The following is a 14,290-nucleotide window of genomic DNA, read 5'->3' as shown; positions in this document are numbered from 1 at the left end:
ACGATGACGTCGGTTCGTAAACAGCGCCTTCATCTTTCTCTCGTACACGTTAACGTTATAGCCGATTGCTACAACATATATTCTCCAGCATTATACATTATACAATAGTCTGTTCTCCATCTAACCATTAATTCATCATGTTCATAACTTGTCACATATCCAATACGCGTTCACCGCATGAAAGGGGCTCATGCAACGTGAGCACGGCCTTGGAAGCTGATTCCTTGTCCCTCATCATCACCAATTTGTTTCCGTTCAGCCGCGTGCCGTCAGCATCCGACGGCTTGGCTTCCCTTCTGGGCAATCAAGCCAGCTTTGTGGTCATTGTTCAAGCCTGTTCATCCTACCAGTCCCTGATCAAGTTCACAATGAACATCTGAGAGTGAACGACGATGGCTTTTCGTGGATTTTCAGACCCGAGCAACGGGGATAACCTCTTGTCTTCGGCCAAACAAGAGGTGTGTGGGAAAACTGGCTCATCATCCACATTGACGCCGACCGCCTTGCAGGACGAGGATTTGGCCGTGTATAACTGGGATGATGAAGGCGGCTACGGATATGATATCGGGACACTAGAAGAAGAAGGAGATGATATGAATGATGAAACGTTTGGAGGCGGGAATGTTGGTGAGTGCAGATCTTCTTCACAACTGGGCCCAAGTCACGAGCGATTCAAGGCACGGACTTCCAGTTCGCAAGAACGACGGGAACGTTTGCGCCGGCATCTCGCGCTCCACCTAAACAAGAGCACAAGCCTGCCCCGATTTCTTCCCACTTATCGAGTGCCAGAGTGATGCCCAATACCTCCAACAGACGTAAGGGTTTTTCTCTATAACGTTCTTTGGTACTTAAAATCATTGCAGCGGCTCCGTCCATCCACAAAGGGGAAAACACTCTGGAGGCACTATGGAAAGACAATTCAGTTTCGTCTGTACTTGGTGGAATTGTTCCTTCGGGAGGTTCACTGATGGGAGCGCGTCATACCCCTCGTGTGTACCATCTTTCGAATGACGAGATCTTTTCTCATGCTTCAACAGCCACTCATACGCCGACACCACCGCGACCTACTAATATCCCTCCGCCAAGGGCTTCCCAGCCCCGGATTATGACTTTGCAAGAGATCGAGGCTGAGATGGAAGCTCAATCTCGTGGTGGAATTGCTGCCACCCACAGTATGCCACAGTTCCCGGGTGGCGAAACTTACGCTCCGCCGCCGCGCGCGCCTGTACAGGTGTTGCCCCAAATACCCATCCAGTCTGTACCCCATCCCAGCGATGGGCACTTTCTACCACAACAGGGATACGGTTTACATATGCCGCGCAATAGTATGGAGGGTCTGGTTCCCCAGGAGATACGCCCTGCCTCGGGAGGACGGCAAGGATTTCCAGTCGATGGACATTTACCACCCGAGCTGCGCCCTGCGGGCGGTACATCGCCTTATCACCCGCTGCCAGAGAACACCTTCACTCTGCCGTCCATGAGGCCAGACATGGAACTACCGCCCGAAATCAGACATGCCGGTGGACGCGTGTTGATGGATGTCCCCATTCTCCCTCCTCACATGCGAGCAGCGCCCATGCAGGGCCCTCCTGCGGCAAGGGACCCGTTCTACCCGCCTCAGAATCAGATATTCTCCTTGGACGAGATCGAGCGCCAGATGCAATCTACCCGACTCGGTGGACCTATGCCTCAACAGCCAATGCCACAGGGTCCCCTGCACAATATCCCGGATATGGGACCCATGCTTGTCCAACAACCTCCGCATGTTGCTCCCTTCGAGGACTTACACCAACAGGTTATCCCACAACAGCAGCAGCGACCGGAAAGCGGTCTGTTCAAAGGCGATATTGCTGATCTTCTCGACTTCCCGCCCCTTGGGGGCCAGCCACTTGCAGGCCATCCTATGATCGGAGAACATCCACCGAATACCCGTACGCCGGAGCAGATCATCGAGCTCTCGGTTGAGAAACGTGCCGCACTCATGCGCGATGCACAGGAGAAAATCAAAGCCACGGAACGGCTCGAAGCGAAACGGCGCCGGAAGGCAGAGAAGCTGGCGCACATGTCCCGCAGGAACGAACTCATGTCACAAGGCGACAAGGACTTCATCACTCGCATTCAAGTTTCCCAACTTGTCACTGAAGACCCATATGCGGACGATTTCTATGCTCAGGTCTTTGGTGCCATCGTTCGCTCTAGGATGGGGCAGTCTGGTGGCGGAGAGGCCGTCATCAAGTTTGGCGACGTCGGCGTTGGGATGGGCATCGGACGCGGTGCCGGCAGGAGAGAGAAAGCTATGGAAAGGATGAGGCAGCAAGTCGAGAAACTCGTGCAGCATGCTAAGAACAGGGAGAAAGAGAAGGACACTGATCGTAAGTGTGGTTTCTGTCCCTGAGATCGGTTTACTGACTCCTTGGTAAAGAAGAAAAGCATATTCGTGCACTGGGCAAATTGACCAGTCGTACTTCTAAGGTCGCACCTAGACCACTGTTGCAGGTCCGGGACATAATGGGATCACCGCCTATCACGCCTCCCAGCGATAGAAACAGAGGCACCGTAAGCCAGTTACATATATGCCGCGAATAGGTCTGAGCGTATTCTAGGACCGTAAATCTGCCATGTCGCACCGTGACATTCTTCTGCGCATCGAGAAGCTATACGACATCGTCTTACAACTTGAGCAGAAGCGGAGGGAAGAGCCGCACGGTGAAGAACAGGAACCACAGAAGCAAGAGTGGTGAGCTGCCATCTTCGTATATGCAGGTCCCCCTTCTAATTTTATTTCAGGGAAATGGAATACGCGGCGTTGGTCAAACATGTCTGGACAGAGCTACATGTGATGGATCCGCTCGACATTAGTGATCCTCACCCCGTTATTGCTCTTCTCGGGCCTGCGAAGGGCAAGAAGCTTCTGCCTCGCATCCTTCGTCACTTATCTCAGAAGGAGTCATTGACTGTCGTGACACTCCTCATCGCGTGCTTCAGCCAGATCGATGTTGTCCGCAAAGCGTACATTCTGGACAAGCCGGATAGCCCAGAAAAACTCGAGATGGAGAAGCAGACAGAATTGTTCCTATCGACCATATTGCCTGCGTTGATCTCTGCCCTGAGAAGAGCTGGTCTTCGGCTAGTCAGCGGTTTACTTGGACACTTAATCACGAGATGTAATGTGGCAGAGGTCGCCCGCACAAGAGTGAGCTTATTCATACCCTTACCTAATGGATGTCTCCTGAACTTTACGTAGCCTGGTCTTGAATTGTTGACCATGTTCCTCGCTCAAGCGGAAGGCTTGAAACATGCGTCCGAACCAGATGCGCCGTCTGCTGAAGAACTCGAACAGTGGCAGAAGACATGTACTTCTCTTTTCAGCGCGCTGTCGGGCACCCTCCTTGCGCTCTTCCCTTCTGCTCGCAGGCATGCCCACCTCCCTTTCGGTACTGCCCAATATATCCGACAAACCGCAGCCGACGATGTTGCTGATCAGCCCACTTGGCAATTCCTCGCGGCATTGGCTATCAGTGCCGACATGGCTGAGCAGCAGCATCTCGTTGGGGAGCTGCGTGATAAGGTTTTGGAGAACGTAATGAGCCAGCGCACAGGCCTTGCGACCACAGAGGAAGAAGCCCGCATGAAGATCGACAATGTAAATCTGTTCCTGAATGCGCTTGGTATCGATGCATCACAAATACAGATGTGAATGATACATAACTACGGAGTGTTGTAGCAATTGCAATCGATTATGTTTTTTTGCGAAGCAGGAGAGTACAGTGTACATCGTGATTGCCCCATAAATTATGTTATTCAGCATCGAGGCCAAGCATATCCTCCTCCTCAATCTCCGCTTCCTCTTCCTCTTCATCATCATGATCGTCATCGTGCAAACAAAGCAGTTCATCAGCGTTGTATGTCGATGGCTCGTCCAAAGACAGAAGTCTGCTGCATTCAGTGACCTCTTCATGTCGATATGCCCCACGCCATGTCAACAAGTCCAGTGAGGCGATGTTACCCCAGAGGTCAAGAACCGGGAGATCGTGCCAAGAGGGCAACGTTCCTTGCGGCAGATCCAACAAGTGAACCCCATAGTCACTTTCGGTGTGACCCATAAGTGGAACCTGAAACTGGGCTTTCTTCTTGGTTAGAATGCGCTCAGGTACGTAGCGCGCATGCTCTCCAGGTTCCAGATGGTTCGTCGACAAGGAGACGAAATGATCATAGTTCGGGTACAGCATCACATAACCTCTGAGGTAGGTCATTTCGATGAAGTACCTCTTCCATGAGTTTGCCCACTTGTTGGACCGAATGTTCGGCACGATGTCGATGCCCAAGTCTTGTCCGCGCGGCGACAGACGCAAGGAAAGGTATTGGTGGAATTCACGCCAGTGCTCAGGAAAAAACACCGCACCCCAGCTGCATGGAACCTGAGACAAATATGGACTGTGTGGGTATCTCATGGACGAGTTTGTGAAGAGGATCTGGGCATTGAATGGGTGTCGTCCTTCGGGCTTGAGCTCAATGTGCTTCGCCTGATACAAACTGACGCCAAAGAGGCGACTAGACTCCGCGCGGTCCGGTCCGTATCGATATCGCAAGATGGTGAATTTGAGCCACGCGTAGAACATGGGAGATACTTCCACGTCATCCTCGAGTAAGACGCCATACGTGTCGTTGGTGAATGGATACCAGGCTTCGACCACTGCAGGAAGAAGACCACCGCGAACGACGCGATGACGCAATTGAGCGCCCGCTCCTGGCCATTTTATGTTCTGAGCTTCGCGCAGAGTTTCCGCATCGGCGGTTTCTTCAAGATTGATGGATAATATGGGTTGATCTCCATAGTAGGATGCCTTTTGGAGAGAAGAAAGAAGCCGCCGGAGTGATGCCGGTCGATTGTTTGTTATCACCGAGAGCTCAATATGGGGTATATTCCAACCTGGCGACACAAAACATCAGGACCAATCAAGGTTATGGAACTTTCTCGCTCACTTTGTAGTTCCTCAGTACTCAGCTCTGCTATCCATCCGGAGACGGGCAAGTCTTGGAAGGGCAGCCAGATAATGGTCGACGCCGAGCTAGTCGTGTATATGCGCACAAGACCGAGAAGAAGTGTCTCGTCGGCATGTCGTATGGTATGCAGAACGACGCTGGGTGAAATACAATTGCGTGACAACCAAGACTGTAGCTGATCAATGGTGGCTGTTTCTTTCTCACGGACATCATAATGCAGGTGACAGCCGCCAAGGGAAGCCGCTCTAGCGCCATGAGGGTAGGAGGGCTCATCATACAGATATATGCGAATCGCTCGGCCCCGACTGGCCATGCGACATATCGTAAAGGCAAAAGCAGTCAACTCCTCCACATTAGCCAGGATGATTCCGATAGGGAGATCCGGCTTATGACCTTCCTGCTTCATTTGGAATGCACGATATCGGTCAAACACGATCTGTCTCGGATTGAGGTTATTATTAGTCCCAGGCTCAAGAACCTGCTCTTTAGCACGGGAACACCATTCAGGAGCGTGACTGGTGGGAGAAGCTAGTGTGCTGAAGGGTGTATGCGCCAATCCTCCGAACGCTTGTCCCGTGAGTCGGGCCGTTCGTTCTCCCAGGGAAAACCAAACCCGAAAATCATTCATGCGGATCGCTCCCTCCAGCTCCTGAAGCAGACTGGTTGGAACGACCAGAGGTGGTACGAGAAAGGCGACGGGTGCATAGGTGTCGTATGTATGTTCTGTGCAGGAGATATTCGTAGGGGAGAACGAGGCTCCCCGCGGTCCAACTGGATATGGAAGTGCCTTGGGAGAGAGAAGACTGGCTAAGATTTCCGGACTGATATCGTGCGATCCTTTCTCGTCGAGTATAACGACGTAATCTTTGGTGCTTTTCGCTGCAACATGTAGCCAGCCGACACGTGCGCTCAAATCGTCCTGCCACGCCAGCACCCGCAAAGGAACGTTCGCATCACGGAGGGTGAGAAGAGTTGCTTTGACTACCACAAGAACATCATCCAGCAGCGATGGGGGCGCAGCGACGATTAACTCGCCGGGACGGTTGGCCGCGATAAAAAAGGGAGCGAGCAAGCTCGGAAGATGTGCGTATGATCCGGTGTCGACAGGTAAAACGATTGTCACATTCTCCCTAGGCACGATCTCGAAGTCCTCGGCATCGAAGGGATCTCCCCTGATGGGTAAGATGGGTAGCGGCTCGAGGATAGGGGGAGGATCCTGCGGCTGGTTCGGCTCTCTCAGACGATGACGCCGAGCTGTGGAGGACGCGCGAGTCGTGAAAACTTGTCGGCGGTCATGGACGAAGAGGAGATAAAGTGCACATATAGACACGAGCAGAACAAGAGAAAGGAGCGCCTGTCCGAGGCGCCAACCGCGGCGTTTCTTCTTTGTCCGAACGGTAATTACGGAATTTCCGAAGAGAACGGACCGCCAAGAAGGCCGCACCCTGTATCTTATCAGATTATTCCCCAGATGGTCGGCAACCTCCGTGGCGTGGAGAGACATCGAAGTAATTAACAACTGAATGGCGGTTCCCTGAGAAGTGTCACACGGACGTCGACAGCGACGGCGACGTGCTCGCGCTGACCGAAAACCCGACGAGGCCGACGCGTCCCTCCTTCCCACTGGCCACGGGCATCCTCGGACCGCGCGGGGATCCAACGTGGACCTTGGCAGCTTGACAGCTGAAGCTCGATTACAAAGGGTACGTCAACGCGGCAATTCGTTTTACCATCTGATGAGTCAAAAACCCTAATTGAACTGCTCGGATGGGGCATGTACAAGTGTAAAGAGATTACAATTATGATGCGTGCGAAATAGCGAAGTATGCTCGATATAGTATGCAGAAAATAACGGACGCAGGCTCAAGGTCCATCATGGTACAGCGACCGTGGCGTGCGAGCTCCCCCGGCTTGCATCACCAATTACCACTTCTGCAAATGACATCAGGCGGTTTCTACGGAAGAAAGATGGAATACACACTGAAGAACTCGTAACATAACCAGCACAACGCGTTGCTCGGCATGTACGTCAACACTCGGGGTGATATGCCTCGTGCAAATCCCCAGATCCCGTTCCGCTGCCAGATGATCTTGAAAGCATCTACCATACCTCGTGCGTTGCGTATTCGTATATCGTCAGAGGTCCCTCGCGTTTGCAGCAAGGTTTTGGCAACGTCAAGTGGGGTGGTTACAGCAGCAGCAACGCCTCCTGCTATGCCACCAGCCGTTACGTGTGTCAGTGGGGAGTAAGTGCCTTCGGGATTCAAGAACTTCTTCATAGATTCGTAGGTTGAGAATTGAACGGCAGTAAACGGTACCGTCATCATGAGGGTTGTGGGATAGGAGACATAGAATGCGATAAGGCCCTCGTTTTGGTACACGGAGCGTGCGCATTGTGCGACATTCCGATAAGATGATCCGTAGAGTTGCATGCGTTGTTTGATGACTGTGCCGAGTCATCAGCCAAAGTTTGCAAACGGATAAGAATGACAAACCATCAAACGGATTCATCAACGCATCGTGGGAAATGGTAGCACATGCACCTGCTAAAGCTGCATTATCGTCAGATGGTGTCTTCACATCAAAGGAACGTTGCATACCTGTTGCAGCAACATGGTGTCCAGGCCTGTTACCTCCTGTCGTTTCTTTTACTAACTCGTATGTCCCGAAGTAGAGGGCATGTGCAGGACCAGCGCCCACAATCACGGATGCGACACCTCTCCACAACGTCCTCAGCCCCTCAGTAGACGATATCCGTGCTACCGCATTCCCTAGGCTGGAGTATACAGCTGCAGGGGAAGTAGAAAAGACTTGCATGCGCGTCTAAGGACGATCATGTGAATAAGATTTGTCTCTCATAAGCCAGCTTAGCATACCTTGATGCTATCGACGGGGAACATGACGGCGTGCTCCGATATGCCAGCCTGTTTCAGGAAGTCAGCGATCGTCGCGAGAAAGCATATCGCATGCTGAGAAGGGGGAAACGTACCATCGCGCCCGCCAGCATGTGCACCCCCGTTCCCACCCCCATTGGCAACGCCTCGTACTCTTCATCCTCTACAGCCATGGGCGGGGGTGGCTGAGGAGGAGGGCTGGTCTTGTATACGTGGAGCTGCTCTTTCTCCCCACCCGATACTCCGACTTCGGATGATTGCAGATCCAGTTTCAGGATAGGGAGGCGACGTGTCGGTGATAGTGGCGTGTCCCAAGGGTCGGACTCTGTATCCGATGACATTAGCTTTCTGAGGGCGCGTTGGACCCGTTATGTTGGGGAATCCCGCTCACTGTTTGCGGTGGGATATGGTCGCTGAAGACGACAGGTAAGTCGGTGGCGACAACGGAAGAGAGGATTATTGAGGAAGGTGAAAGTGAAGGGGAGAGGGGAAGTGTTCGGCCGCGGGGTTTGGCTGTGCGACCACTGTCCATATTACTTAGGGACGATTTTTAAACCGGACGGAAACAATCGGCCGGCCTGATAAGATGGCTACGCCGCATTCCTTCACCTCGTTCTCCACGGTAACTCACTCTATCGAGGGGATGTTAACCCCTCTGCTATGTAATATGTTTTCTTATTCCATTTGTTGCCCCGTTTCGCACTGGTCGGATTGAAAACTGGAACCGCTGACTGCTGCTGCGCAATGTGTAACCGTGTGTGTAACCTGTGTCATCAGTTCTTGTCTGCTCCCTCACCCCTCTGTCGAGACGCCAGCACTTTTGCATCATGTTCGTACACGTCCCTGAAGGCACATGTTAGCACTTGCCACGTCTGGACATAGCACACCCACTTCATCTCCCACTGTGATTATCTGATATCAGCAACTATCACAACCGGAGGGGCGGAAATCGCTCACCGGATAATCGAACCATTTGTCTGGAATTTCTTGACCAGCAAAGTACATAATATCATCTGGAAGTTTTTCCGCTTTTGGCTTGATCTTGTTGTGTACTACACGTGCGATGAGCACAGAACGGGAAGGGAGACGACCAAGATGAGAACAGTTCGCTTCTAGCCGCCAGCAACGAGCACGCACCTACGAAGACAGCAAACTTGGGCCGTTTGGCTTCCTGCTCTTCTTTGGGCATGTGTGCGAGTGCCTGTTCTACATCCTTCTTCAGTTCTGAAATAGCATAATACAGCGTCCTTCCAGAGTCATCAACTTCGTCCTATCCGCAGGCTCAGAACGCTGGACAGCAGACGGTATGCCGAAACCAAAGCGCACCACAATTAAGACTCTATGTCCCAAGAGTGCCTGCATGTCGCCTGCCAACCATTGCGTCTTCACGACCTCCACCCCTTGTTGCTCCGCTGTCGTCGTTGGCAAGGACTCATACAAGCTTAGACCGATCGCCTGGATAGGAATATTACGTTTGCTCTTGGGGTCCTTCAGGAACGTTCTCTGCGGCAGCATCAGCCGTTGGGAGGATAATCAGATGGAAACTGCGTACCATAACACGTGCGGGGAAGAAACCGCTGCATGCAGGTTTAATGTTCGGGGTTTGCTTCGGAGCCGAGGATCACTTACCCCCCTCCTAAATATATGCGCATAAATTCATCCAACAAGGGACGTGTAAATGAGGAACAGACGAACCGATAGCCACCATCATGTCAGGCGCGAATTGCTTTCTAATTCGATCCGCCGCTTTCCCAATAATCTATCTCGCATCATTTTAGTCGCGCGACCAAAGGGTGAAAAGACTGCTGCAGCGCACGGTATGAATCTCGTTGTACGTCGCACCAATGTGAGGTTGGTCGGCCATCTTTCACCTTATGCGTTGCCTTGTCGTAAGCTTAAAGGGGATGGTCGTAGAGAGGCAGATAACAGACGAACAACTAGATAAGAAACGCTGGACGACGTCTACGTGCGGAGGTTGCACGCTGACGGCGCGTACAGCGGACCCTTGCCGCAAGACAGCCTCCCCGTCACCGGAACCGTATCTCTCAGCAGTGCCTCAGTGCCCTTCCTCTCCAATTCCAACCCCTGGCGTCACAGTTTGGCCCCCTGACCGTCGATTAGCGCCTGGAGACCGAACGAGCCCACGTTGAACAACTGAATTGACCAAACGATCGACGAAGTGTCTGTGTGGCCAACCAGGGGAAGGTGCTTGCCTTCTGTCCCGTGCGTGTGGCAACGCTAATAATATCAGACAGCGCAACCAAGTACTCAACTCATCCTTTCCTCTCTTCTTCCACCAGACCCCTACCCCGCCAACCAACATGCCTGTCGTGACTTTACCACTGACATTCTCCAACTCTTTCTGGACTCAAGATTACCGTCATGGGCTTGAACACCTATATGGAAAGCTTCAGCAGGTCAGTCTCCAGCGGCTATGACGCGTACACCGAGAGGCTCAGTCATTTACAGGGCGTCGGCGAGAATGCAGAAATTATTGCCTTCATCAAAGTGGGACACACACTCACTATTTCCAATATTATCTCATAATGTTCGCAGGCCCGTATCACCGCTGAACGAGGGATTGCAAGCACTCTCACGAACCCCGCTTTGACCGGCTCTCGAGGTGCCGGTTTTGGCGCCGACGATGGCGCTTCCTTACTCATGGCCTTCCGTGGTTTGCAACGCGAGTCCTCTCTGCAGGGCGAGGCGCACTCTACTGTTGCGAAGGACCTAGAGACCCTTGTACTCGAACCTTTCGAAGACTGGGCTGCAGGGCACGGTCACCGAGTGGCCGAAAGTCGGCAGTATCTGCTCGACAGTGCTGTCAAGTCTTACGAATATGCATCTGGTGATGTGCGCATATAGTTTGTCCAGTTGATTTCATACTTATCTGCGTGTCATAGGTCGCCAAGTTGAAGCAATTGTATATCACGAGGACCAGGGCAGCAGATGAGGCCGAAGACGAGTATGCCAGGGTCCATCGTCTGTGCAATACCAAGCTTACACTGCATTAGCATTAAGTTCGCTCCAAACAGCGGGAAAGACGACAAGTTCACTGCCTCGCCAACCGGGGCTATCAATCGGCATGCAAGTGTTACAGACCGTATCCAGCAGAGACTCCGTGAGAAGATGGGTAGTGCTCCGCTTGCGGAGGTCAAAGAAGACGAGGAGGAGCAGGAACTGCCGTCTCCGCCGAGATTCACTACTGAGGAGAAGGGCAAAATGAAGGAGCTACCTGTCGATACGGAGACACCGAGCCGGCAGAGTACAGTCGTCGTGCCCTTGACGCCAGCCACGCGGCGAAACAACGAGCCTATACTTCTCGCGGGCATCGCTTTGCCGCCTGTCGCCGTATCTGCTCTCCTTGCTCGTGCTCGGGCTGAATTGCCTATGCAGACCGTGAAGATCCCTATTTTGGGGGATTATGAGGAATGCTTCACTGGCGAGGATATCACCAAATGGTTGCGGGAGAATGTCGAGGCGTTTGGTGGTAGCTTGGACAGGGCAGAAGATGCCGCTCGTGATCTTGGTGAGCGTCTGGGAGTGTGGAGACGCGTTGGTGCCATTGGTGAGTATATTCTTATCTACGTTTACATAGCTCATCTTACCGGATGTTTAGGGAATAAATTTGAGCCGATAAAGACGGCCTTCTACCAATTCCGACCCAAGGCATTTATGCTCTCAGAGGAACCTGAAGGCGACAGCGTTGTTTCGCCCACGCTGACATCTGGCGCTAGCAACCTCATGAAGCGCTCCGGCACTGTCGCTTCCTACATTTCATCTGCCTTCGGTCAGCCGAATGATCGCTTCCAGACGTTACGGGCCGAGGCAGACAAGGCCGATCATGCATATGCCACAGCAGTTCGCAACCTTGAAAAGCAGCGCTTGGATCTGGAGGAAAGGATCGAACACGGCCTGAAAATCATCCAAGGGTGGGAGATCGAACGCCTTCGTGCCATCAAGACGGTGTTGCTTCAGTATCAAGGGACACTGGCGACGCTCTCGCAAGGCTTGCAGACATCTTTCGATCGCTCTTCCACCCTCGTCGCCTCCTACAAACCTGAGGCCGACCTCACCGCTATGATCGAGCGTTACCGCACTGGTCCTTTCCGACCCTCTGCTCATGTCTACGAATCGATTGCGCACGTCGGACCAGGTAGTGTGTCATTCGGCATCGATCTGGGTAACTGGGCGGGAGAGGGAGGCTGGAATGCCCTGAGAGGCAGTGACGATGAAAATAAGTCAAAGCCGCCAGTTCCCGGTGTTCTGACTGGTCTTCTGGCTGGGCTGGAAGAGGCATACGGCCGTCTGCCCTCGGATGATGGTAAGTCAGCGCCCTATCCGTTCTCTATGCATATTTGACAGTACCTGCAGAACGCCGCAAAACTTGGATCTATGATGTTCCACTACGCAGTATCCACCAGCTTCGTGACAGTTTGATCAGGTTCCTGCCCGACGACGCCCCCCCACTTGACCTGCTGGCACGTTTCGACGCCCCGGTGCTGGCTGGTACTGTGAAGCTGTGGCTTCTCGAGCTGAACCCTCCTCTCGGCTCTTGGGAGGGATGGGATGACATCCGCAAGATCTATCCCAACGGTGAGTGCTTTGACTGTCGCGAAGGTACCAAGGTCTCTGACAATCGATGCAGTAGGTGCCACAGAGCAGGAGGCCGTTAATGATCACACAGACGAGTTAAAGCAAGCTCTGGGTCACCTGCCGAAAGTTTACCTGCAGACACTCGATGCCCTCATAAGGCATTTAAGGAAGTGCGTACCCTCTTCCCCATCGGCGAGACCACTGAATAACATTTTGTTAGCTTGATCGTTAACACCGAGACCGCAGAGGCTGATGATGTCTACAAGACGAAGTTGGCGTTGACCCTTGGACGATGTGGGTCTCCATCCAATCCATACCGCGATAGATGCTCATGATATGCAGCCATTCTGAGACCGAAGCACGAGAACGAACTATCGATCCAAGATCGTCATCCTACCCTGTTCTTCATTGATGTGCTAGATCATTACGCAGAGCTCCTTCCTCCTGTTATTGCAAAGAAGCAGCGAGAGTCTGTCATCCGTGCCATGCCCATGCGCAAGAGGACGGCTCCGATAGATCAGCGTCTGTCTCGCAGTAGCATGACGGGGAGCGAAGATGTCCAGAAACTACTCGCAGCCCAACTGAACATGCGTAATCCTCGATCCAGGCCCTCCAGTCCTGTGCGAGGCGATCATCCCCCTATCTCTTGGGCTGCTGGAGAGGAGGAAGACCCCAAGATAAAGCCAGGTGAGACGCACGAGCATCCGGAAGAACCGACAACTGCGAAGGAGCTTGAGCACGAGCCGATCCACGAGGAGCTGGACCTTACACTACATATCGCAGCACCTATCATTTCTATTGAGCAACCCAGTCCTGCCGTCGGTCCCAGGGAAATAGACAATGAGCTACCAGCTCCTGTTGTGGAAACAACCCATGAAACTGCACCTGCAGTCGTTCCAGCCCTGGATGACGAAGACCAACCCATCTCTCGCGGGTCAAGCGGATTGACAAGAAACACATCGGGCGAGCTTTCCCGTCGCGGTGTGCGGGCCCGTGGTCCTCGTGTTGCCGGTGGGAGAAGAATGGTCTCATCTGAGCAAGTTCCATCCTCAGAAGCTGCCCACCCTCACGGTCCGATCGACGCGAACGAATACGTGCCGCGCAAGAAAGGTGGGCGCGGTGCAGCTGGTTTGTTCGCCAAGCGGGATGGAAAGGGCGGGATGAGCGGGGACGAAGGGGAAGAAAGTGGTTAAGAGCGAGTTCGAAACGGTTCCCATTCTAATATATCGGCGACAGGAAAATATCCAGAGGACGCTCGCTTATTTTTTTCTCGCTACTATAGTTGCTATCGAATTTTATGCTGGATATAAACCGTGAGACAACCGTTTGATATTCTTTCCTTCCCTCCACTACACTACCCACGAATGTGACTGCTGAACCTGGCATTCACTGTCAGTAAGAGAATCAATGATATGTGAATTGATGAGAAAGAGTCAGACAAGGCAGAGACGCTGTCGGAACGACAACGCCCCCGTTAGGTAGCTGAGATAGGTTTCTGCAGTGCGGCAAGCCGCATAAAGCCAAATGCCTCAAGGCATCATACACAAAACGACATATGAATGACACTCACCATGAAGTAGAGATTAATTTCAGGGAGCGTGTAGAGAAAGACGGTAAAGGTTGGTGGAAGAGAGAAGAGAGTCGTGGCCGCGCTGAAAAAAGTACGAGCACGCGCTTTGGTCACCTATGAAAAGGATCCGCAATTCAGGGCAGGTCACGCCCCTTCACGCCACCCGCGTCTCCCTGACCTCTGACAATCACCTCGCATCAATGTCCGACGCGCCGACTCCTCAACC

General features: G+C 52.8%; 5 protein-coding genes across 5 annotated transcripts; 2 read left to right on the top strand and 3 right to left on the bottom strand.

The window, feature by feature from the left end:
- Positions 1 to 392: 392 nt before the first annotated feature.
- On the top strand, positions 393 to 3,731 carry DACRYDRAFT_114933 (uncharacterized protein; the record flags this gene model as incomplete). Its single annotated transcript, XM_040769911.1, has 9 exons — positions 393 to 458; positions 510 to 627; positions 678 to 815; positions 864 to 989; positions 1,038 to 2,372; positions 2,423 to 2,556; positions 2,604 to 2,737; positions 2,788 to 3,193; positions 3,245 to 3,731. The coding sequence occupies 9 exons, from the start codon at positions 393 to 395 to the stop codon at positions 3,695 to 3,697; spliced, it is 2,910 nt and encodes a 969-aa protein (XP_040630449.1). The 3' UTR covers positions 3,698 to 3,731.
- A 66-nt stretch (positions 3,732 to 3,797) lies between these two features.
- On the bottom strand, positions 3,798 to 6,508 carry DACRYDRAFT_105713 (uncharacterized protein; the record flags this gene model as incomplete). The annotated part of the gene is made up of 2 exons (XM_040768134.1): positions 3,798 to 4,930; positions 4,984 to 6,508. The coding sequence occupies 2 exons, from the start codon at positions 6,506 to 6,508 to the stop codon at positions 3,798 to 3,800; spliced, it is 2,658 nt and encodes an 885-aa protein (XP_040630448.1).
- A 267-nt stretch (positions 6,509 to 6,775) lies between these two features.
- On the bottom strand, positions 6,776 to 8,329 carry DACRYDRAFT_21105 (mitochondrial carrier). The gene is made up of 7 exons (XM_040772235.1): positions 8,290 to 8,329; positions 7,994 to 8,223; positions 7,881 to 7,928; positions 7,605 to 7,827; positions 7,500 to 7,556; positions 6,986 to 7,450; positions 6,776 to 6,936 (listed from the first exon to the last, which is right to left on the bottom strand). Exons 2-7 carry the CDS (start codon positions 8,069 to 8,071, stop codon positions 6,878 to 6,880), a joined length of 930 nt encoding a protein of 309 aa, XP_040630447.1. The 5' UTR covers positions 8,072 to 8,223; positions 8,290 to 8,329; the 3' UTR covers positions 6,776 to 6,877.
- Positions 8,330 to 8,584: 255 nt separating this feature from the next.
- Positions 8,585 to 9,747, bottom strand: DACRYDRAFT_64485 (uncharacterized protein). The gene is made up of 8 exons (XM_040775755.1): positions 9,715 to 9,747; positions 9,590 to 9,657; positions 9,451 to 9,475; positions 9,225 to 9,401; positions 9,036 to 9,168; positions 8,856 to 8,950; positions 8,790 to 8,800; positions 8,585 to 8,741 (listed from the first exon to the last, which is right to left on the bottom strand). Exons 2-8 carry the CDS (start codon positions 9,607 to 9,609, stop codon positions 8,672 to 8,674), a joined length of 531 nt encoding a protein of 176 aa, XP_040630446.1. The 5' UTR covers positions 9,610 to 9,657; positions 9,715 to 9,747; the 3' UTR covers positions 8,585 to 8,671.
- A 472-nt stretch (positions 9,748 to 10,219) lies between these two features.
- DACRYDRAFT_64483 (uncharacterized protein) lies at positions 10,220 to 13,807 on the top strand (the record flags this gene model as incomplete). The annotated part of the gene is made up of 10 exons (XM_040775754.1): positions 10,220 to 10,315; positions 10,368 to 10,406; positions 10,455 to 10,751; positions 10,802 to 10,863; positions 10,913 to 11,466; positions 11,518 to 12,222; positions 12,273 to 12,494; positions 12,547 to 12,664; positions 12,715 to 12,788; positions 12,837 to 13,807. The coding sequence occupies 10 exons, from the start codon at positions 10,220 to 10,222 to the stop codon at positions 13,685 to 13,687; spliced, it is 3,018 nt and encodes a 1,005-aa protein (XP_040630445.1). The 3' UTR covers positions 13,688 to 13,807.
- Between the last annotated feature and the right edge of the window lie 483 nt (positions 13,808 to 14,290).

Source organism: Dacryopinax primogenitus, assembly GCF_000292625.1.
Source record: "Dacryopinax primogenitus strain DJM-731 SS1 chromosome Unknown DACRYscaffold_5, whole genome shotgun sequence".
Classification (NCBI taxonomy): Eukaryota; Fungi; Basidiomycota; class Dacrymycetes; order Dacrymycetales; family Dacrymycetaceae; genus Dacryopinax; species Dacryopinax primogenitus.
This window is presented reverse-complemented; position numbering and strand designations above follow the sequence as displayed.